The sequence below is a fragment of the Salmo salar genome, chromosome ssa01 (genome assembly GCF_905237065.1).
Source record: "Salmo salar chromosome ssa01, Ssal_v3.1, whole genome shotgun sequence".
NCBI classification, from domain to species: domain Eukaryota; kingdom Metazoa; phylum Chordata; class Actinopteri; order Salmoniformes; family Salmonidae; genus Salmo; species Salmo salar.
The window spans coordinates 151,399,031-151,406,524 of record NC_059442.1 but is presented as its reverse complement, the minus strand read 5'-3'; the positions used below and the strand labels follow the sequence as shown (position 1 = coordinate 151,406,524).

At 41.5% G+C, this 7,494-nt stretch overlaps 1 protein-coding gene across 3 annotated transcripts; it reads left to right on the top strand.

Moving 5' to 3' along the window:
• Positions 1 to 4,306: 4,306 nt before the first annotated feature.
• LOC106592477 (nucleoplasmin) lies at positions 4,307 to 7,457 on the top strand. Of its 3 annotated transcripts, XM_014183831.2 has the most exons (10): positions 4,307 to 4,460; positions 4,612 to 4,672; positions 4,778 to 4,860; positions 5,083 to 5,199; positions 5,795 to 5,888; positions 6,113 to 6,243; positions 6,504 to 6,529; positions 6,628 to 6,664; positions 6,840 to 6,878; positions 7,176 to 7,457. In XM_014183831.2, the coding sequence occupies exons 2-9, from the start codon at positions 4,636 to 4,638 to the stop codon at positions 6,870 to 6,872; spliced, it is 558 nt and encodes a 185-aa protein (XP_014039306.1). In that variant the 5' UTR covers positions 4,307 to 4,460; positions 4,612 to 4,635; the 3' UTR covers positions 6,873 to 6,878; positions 7,176 to 7,457. The 3 variants fall into 3 exon arrangements, with proteins under 3 accessions (XP_014039306.1, XP_014039304.1, XP_014039307.1); XM_014183829.2 differs by lacking the exon at positions 7,176 to 7,457 and having other exon boundaries at positions 6,840 to 7,135; XM_014183832.2 differs by lacking the exon at positions 7,176 to 7,457 and having other exon boundaries at positions 4,416 to 4,460; positions 4,569 to 4,672; positions 6,840 to 7,140.
• The last annotated feature ends 37 nt before the right edge of the window (positions 7,458 to 7,494 follow it).

Genomic DNA, 7,494 nt, shown 5'->3' with positions numbered 1-7,494 from the left:
CCTAATGAGGAGCTTAAAACCTGTTAGGGCTAGGGGGCAGTATTTACACGGCCGGATAAAAAACGTACCTGATTTAATCTGGTTATTACTACTGCCCAGAAACTAGAATATGCATATAATTATTGGCTTTGGATAGAAAACACCCTAAAGTTTCTAAAACTGTTTGAATGGTGTCTGTGAGTATAACAGAACTCATATGGCAGGCAAAAACCTGAGAAGATTCTGTACAGGAAGTGCCCTCTCTGACCATTCCTTGAGCTTCTTGACTCTTTTTATTGAAAACTTAGGATCTTTGCTGTAACGTGACACTTCCTACGGCTCCCATAGGCTCTCAGAACCCGGGAAAAAGCTGAATGATGTCGAGGCAGCCCCTGGCTGAAAAACATTAGCGCGTTTGGATAGTGGTCGGTTAGAGTACTATGAGACTGAGGCGCGTGCACGAGGCGACCCCATGTTTTTATTTTCTCTCTCTTTGTACTAAAACACAGATTCCCGGTCTGAATATTATCGCTTTTTTACGAGAAAAATTGCATAAAAATTGATTTTAAACAGCGGTTGACATGCTTCGAAGTACGGTAATGGAATATTTAGAATTTTTTGTAACACTGTGTGTGTAACACTTTGTGTGTGTAGCACTGTGTGTGTGTAGTGCTCTGTGTGTGTTGCACTGTGTGTGTAGCGCTGTGAATATGGAGTAGTCCTGTGGCTATGGGAGTTTGGTGTAGACCTCTTAAACTTATCTTTGAGGGTTTCTATCATACAGAGACCATGGTTAGTTTTCATGTATTCCAACATAATCAATGTGAACTAGCGTTGGGACTCAGTCACTCCATGTCTCCCATGGTTGACTTTTCTCTATAGGTTCAGTTGAGTGTTCTACACATGCAGAAATTGTCATTTCCATTGGTGTACCAACACACACAAATCTGTGGACAGGTAATTTTATTAAGTCTACCTTAATTCTATGGCTCTGTATGTCACATTAACATTACAGTGATTTCAGCCTCAGCCTCTCACACTCACCAATTTCATTAGTTGTCAGTCAATACATTGCTGTCATTAAAATGTCAAATTCAACGGTCAAGCAACCAGTCATCAGGGACACAATCAGCTCCATAATCATCTGAAACCTTCCACATCATCCTGAAATGTATATTTTATTTCAAATCAGATTGGATGGCTAATTACTGAAGGACTGTATTTTTGTCTGAATAGTATGGGAGAAATACACTGAGTAAATTTGCTCTTAGAACAGCCTCAATTCGTTAGAGGCATGGACTCTACAGGTGTGGAAAGCATTCCACAGGGATGCTGGCCCATGTTGACTCAAACGCTTCCCACAGTTGTGTCAAGTTGACTGGATGTCCTTTGGGTGGGTGACCATTCTTGATACACACGGGAAAATGTTGAGTGTGAAAAACCCAGCAGCGTTGCAGTTCTTGACACAAACTGGTGCACCTACCACCTACTACCATACCCCGTTCAAAGGCACTTACATTTTTGTCTTGCCCTTTCACCCTGTGAATGGAACACATTCACAATCCATGTCTCAGTTATCTCAAAGCTTAGAAATCCTTCTTTAATCTGTCTCCGCCCCTTCATCTACACTGATTGAAGTGGATTTAACAAGTGACATCAATAAGTGATCATAGCTTTCACCTGGTCAGTCTGTCATGGAAAGAGCATACTTTTGTATAGTCAGTGTATGAGCCAGCATTGTAATCAAGGGAAGAGATATTGTACTCATCTGTCATGTAAAATGTTCAGCTGTTATGTAGGCCTGTGTTTCATTAAGCCTGGAACATGGTTGTTGTGCTACATTGTTGTTGAAGTTTTTATCAAATACACTTATTTTCAATGGCCAACCCTTTCTCTCTTTCATTATATAGATGCATCGCTCATCCTTCCATCGTTTTCCACTCTGCTCTCTTCCCCAAAGCCAAAATGGTACTCTTTATGGGAGCAAGTGGTTTTTCTTAGGGCTGACCACAATTATTCGACTGGTTGATTGTTTCGTCGATAGGCTGTTGGTCGACCAAGATTTTTCTTTGTCGAGCAGAAGCAAATACATCTGGTTTTTGATGGCACATGAGAAACTGGTCTTATTCGCGCCCATCTCAGTAAACTAATCCATTGCGGAGGCCTCTGGGATGGCACAGTCCAATAAGAAGGGGAGTGTGGCTGCACAATGCACATCTCTCTCCAGAATGCGCTCTGTCCCACCAGTCCCTCCATTGTTTCATAACTTCATTGTGTGAATTCTTTGTATTTGATTGTCTATCAATTCCCCATTACTGTACATATATCACCAGTAGTACAGCTACCGTTAATTCCCATCATTTATCATCTACAATGTTTGTTTGGTTATGGTAATCTCTGTTAATGTATTCAATATATTATTATTCCAGTCTTTTACTGTTGTCATTGTTGGAGTGAGTGGACACATTGTTTGCAGAGTGCACATTCTATGTTACACTTGTGAGAAACAAGTTTTGGTTTATTTCATTCCATTTAAGAGTTTTGTCAATTTAGTCATTGTCTTTTGTTTGGAGCGCTCCTGTCAATGTTGAGTAAGGACGTGCACCTGATTACGCACAGAAGTAGGCCAATAGGCTACCTGGCCTACTCGCAAATGTAGCCCTATAAATGTTCCCATTTGGGGATCTAGTAGTATTTCTGATTGGCTTAATGCACCACTTGTAGACCTCAAACAGCAAGCCTTCAAAGTCTATTTTTACATCCATTGAGAATGACAATAATTCCTCAATGTATTTGAAAAATCTTTCCAGCTCTCTCCCTTTCGATAACCACTCAGCGCGAAAGGGAAAAAGGTAATGCTCTGATCCAGTGGAAACATCATAAAATACGTCATAAAATGACCTGATTCTTATCCCTTGTGCAAATAGCCTCCAGCTGTCTCTGTCCTGAGATCACTGGTGCTGGGAATTCCTAGGGCCCAGAATGTTTCATACAATGTTGCAAAAAGCTTCAGGCCAGACCCAAGTTAATAGTTGATACAATGTTTCAAGTTCATTGCAGACAGGCCATGCCTAGCCAATGTGATTTATAGGATATTTATTTTTATCACAATATTTTCTACCTTTAGGCTGCAATGTTTTTATTTGTTGGCTTTATCTAGGCTATTTTTACATAGTTGGCGATAGCAATAGAAGTAACTTTTTAGGTTTGTATAATGTTCATGTAGATTGGGAAAGAATTTTGATTAACCACATGACAATAAATTAAAAGAAACTGTTCCATGAAAATGTGAAAACCATAACTGGCACGCAGATTGGTAGAAATGGCATTCCACATGAGAAAGTTTGCAGACTCCTCATGTAGCCTATTACCGGAAACTTCAGGAGAGTAACGGCAGAATCTGCGAAAGCCAGTAGGAGCGGGAGAAGGATGGTCAGGACAGGTTAAGTTTATTTTCTTCTGGTTATCTTGATCTCTGGCTCCCTCTTGAGTCATTTGTGACTTATTTAATCAAACAGTGAGCTTAAAGACAAGCTCAATGTATATATAGTTTATTTTAGTAAAATGCATAGGGTGTGTCTATATATCATATCGTCCCCACATTCTGAAATTGCATATTTGTCACCCCCAGTTTTATAATTGGAATGTCAAACAAAACGAGGCAACGGTGTGTTTTAGGACCATGCGGACGCCTCCGAGAGGTTGGGTAGGCTGTTTGGAGTGTTTATCTGACTGGAGAATAAAAAATTCTAATAATGTATGTCCCCCCACTTCTAAAACCAAAGTTGTGCCCCTGATATATGGAAAAATACAAGTTTTAAAATGTTGGGCAATCGATTGGTCGAACAAGATTTGTTTTAAGTGAGGACACCCCTACTCTCACAAATGAGAGTGTGTGTTCCCCCTAGGGGTTTGTGGCGGTCGCACGCTCGGTTCATGTTCTCTCCACTCTGTTCTCCACCGACTGCAGTGATCCGAGCCCACAGGGTTGCATTAAATATACATCACACAGCCGTCTGCAGAACACACACACAAAGAGCGAGAAAGAGAATATAAGAACTGAGGCTCTCACACAACCACAAACTGCTTGCATTCTATGTTGTCAACAACATCATCGTTAAAACTCATCCCTACACCACACTTACTAAGCCTACATAGTACACTACACAGTCACTCACTACTTCTGTATAAGCCTACATTATACAGTAGCCTACACACAGTCACTCACAACTCCTATCCTACTACTCACCAGAGTTTTCCATCCAAAAACCTGAAACCTGAGTGGCATAAACTCCTCTCCAATCAGTACCTCTGCTCTGGAATGGGTCACGCCCTTCATTAACGAACCAATCAGATGCAGCGCTGGCCGCTAAATTGGCATCACCTGTCTTTCCATCTTCTTTATAGTCCAGTTGTGTGAGTTCAGTTTTTTTTTAACTTTCTCCATCTATCCAGGACCAGTCTGAAGTTCCAGTCCTTCAGTAAGCATTTTAACAAATCTAGCCTTTGATGCCGAGATTCCTTTGTTTTGATAATATAGGCCTGAAACACTAAAATATAGCTACTTTTCCTTCCATTTACTCCAATAGTTGCACATTCAATGTGCTGATACGTCCCTTGTGTTTTTCCCAGAACCTGATCTCAAATTTGTGAAACATGAACAAACCGGAAAAGCCACTGTCAACACTGTGGGGTAGGTTATGTTTGGCTAGAAACTGTTCCCATAGTGCCCAAAAAAGGTAGATTCCACAACCGCTGGACTAAATCTGTAGGCATATCTTTATTCTGTGTTTTGTAGGTTGTGAACTCAGCGAGTCAAAGAAAGAGGAAACATTCAAAACAGATGACACAAACCACCAACATCAACTCGCACTGAGAACTGTAAGTCATTGTACTCCCCTTGGAGAATGTTAGCTATTTTACAACCAAAGTGGACTGATGGGTCATCTTTATTGCAACTGTACTGCCCAGGTCAGAATATTACGATCACGTGATGACATTTGAAGTGTTAATTTGGGTAACATGATTGCCTTAAAACAACCTGGAACGCAATTTTAGTAACTTCAGTAGTGCGTTTTCAAGTGCCTGACTTGTCCCTGGCAGATGTGTCTGGGCGCAGGTGCCAAAGAAGAGTTCAACATCGTGGCGTTGATTACCGGAGAACCAGATAATGGCAAAGGCATACCCATGGCGACCCTGCACGCCAACGGCATGCCCACGGCAAGTTGTCCCAATTTGTTTTCATGTGGCATCCTGACTACTTGGCGTTCTCTATCGATGCAGAGGTGAGTTTTGATAAATTGTTGTGGGATTTGCTAGCAACGGAGTCGCCATTAGTTGATTCTGGTAAAATGTAAATTAAAAACAATTACTGGTATCTAAGTTTGTCCTGTACAGCTGCTGGATCCTGGATAGCCCTGACCGAATACATTGGCACATCTGCGTTGAGTTGAGGAACACAAATGATAATGTTTGGTTGTATTCTGTGTATTTAAAGTGTGTATTTCAGCGCCCTGTGGAAGTATTGCAGTTGTTGTACAGGACATGTGGCGACTCAATGTTGCTAGTAAATCCTGTGACCAGTTATCAGAACTGAACTCATGTAGGTCTTGGCCAACCAGGCTGGTTTGAAGTAGTCTTCCCAATGACCTAGACCTACCTGGCTAATGAAGGTTAACCCAAATCATCTAATGTTGAGGAATGGGCCTAGGGGAGTAAACACCAGTGGTTATAGGCCTATCCTAGCTGGGTGCCCGGTTCTGTCAGTTTGAATAGCAGCACTGATTGTCCTGATTCTGTGAATTGATCTCTCCAGGTGAATCTGTCTGGGATAGACCTGCACCCTCCTGTAACCTTCCAGCTGAAGAGTGGCGCTGGACCGGTCTACATCTGTGGGGAACACGTGGCCTGTAAGTAGGGGTTTAGGGAGCAGGGATGATGGTGGTTAACTGTAAATAAAACAAGTGGCCCTAGCCTTACTGTAATGTCATTCAGCTAATCAAAGTCCTGAGGAGCAGCTGGTCAGTGGAATTGGATGTGTTGGAGCAGAATATTGCATAATGTAAAAGGTTGGACATCCATAAACTACAGGCCTTTCTAATGTGACACTCATTTAACTCCTGTTGCTTCTCAGTGGAGGATGACTTCTCAGGAATGGATAGTGGTGATGAGGAGATGGAGGAAGAGGAGGAGGAGGAAGATATTGAGTCTCCTGTGAAGCCTGCTAAGAAAGAAACTGCCAAGAATGCAAATGTTGCAGGGAAAGTAGGGACCTGTTTTATATTAAACTCCAACATGTTTATTTTTGAATGATTTTCTAGTTCAGTTTTCACATTTTCAACATGCATATGGACAACTATGAAATCCACACATCCAACCTCACACGGACCCTAGTTTGCTCTAATCTATATACAAGTTATTCTTACTCCTTGTCAGTTGTCAAATCCAAACTTTGCTTAACAATGAGATGGTATTGGTAAAGCACACAGATCTGGGACCAGGCTAATGTTCTTCCTCTCTTCCAGAGAAAGAAGCCAGAGGAAGCAGATGAGTAAGTGATATTACCTAATGCTTTTTAAAATCCATGTGATTTACTGAAATATAATTGTTGCTGTTCACTTACCACCAACTCATCCTCTCTCCTTCCAGACCTGCATCAGATGATGAGAACAACCCTCCTAAAAAGGTTCTTTATTTACTCTGCCTTAAATATTATACCCTGATTTACTTTCCTGGTCCATGAGGCTCTGGCTTTGTCCCAAATTGTTCCCCATGTTGTGCCATTTGGGACGCAGCACAATCTCCTGGCCTCCTGTTGGAATCATTGCTGGTCTGGTTTAAAATGGCTTTCTGTGTTTCAGGGAAAGGGTAGAGGAAGAGGCAGGGGAAAGTGATCCAGGGTAAGTGACTACCTCAGGGGAGTAATGCTAAGCCCTGAGTAATCACTATCTTTTGTAAGCGCATAGCCATTCCTGGGGTCGTTTGTCATGTGCATGACTAGGTCGCGTTGGATGAAGTGTCAGTTAAATGGCATATGAAGTCTTTAACGCTGACTTGGAGTTAACCTCCCCCGGATTACTAAACCATTAGGGGAAAGGGACTAAGAACCCCTTGGCACCTGAAGGGTCTAGTGTGACATGACCGCTGAATTTGCAGATTGTCTGTACTGAATGACTAAACCATTTAATGTGTTTCAGGTGCTTGCTAAAGGGCCTGTTACAGTTCTGTTTGGCCAAAGGTTCTGTCAATCAACTGTTGGGTTTCTATCTACCTGTTGATTCTTGCATGGATCAAACTATGTAATCTAAGGCTGTTTATCCTGTACATGTCAGTGCTTTGTAAATCATTTAAAGGAAATAGTTTTGTCCTTGTGGTACTAATCAGTGTACATTAAACTACACTGAACAAAATATAAATGATAAGTTAAGGGGTTTTTTGTTTCATGAGCTGAAATAAAAAATAATCCAGAAATGTTACATACGCACAAAGCTTATTCTGTGTACAAATTTGTTTGTC

Coding starts and splice junctions, on each gene's coding strand:
- LOC106592477 (XM_014183831.2), top strand. CDS start 4,636: ATGAACAAACCGGAAAAGCCACTGTCAACACTGTGGG. Junction 4,673..4,777: donor GCCACTGTCAACACTGTGGG/GTAGGTTATGTT, acceptor TGTGTTTTGTAG/GTTGTGAACTCAGCGAGTCA. Junction 4,861..5,082: donor ATCAACTCGCACTGAGAACT/GTAAGTCATTGT, acceptor TGTCCCTGGCAG/ATGTGTCTGGGCGCAGGTGC.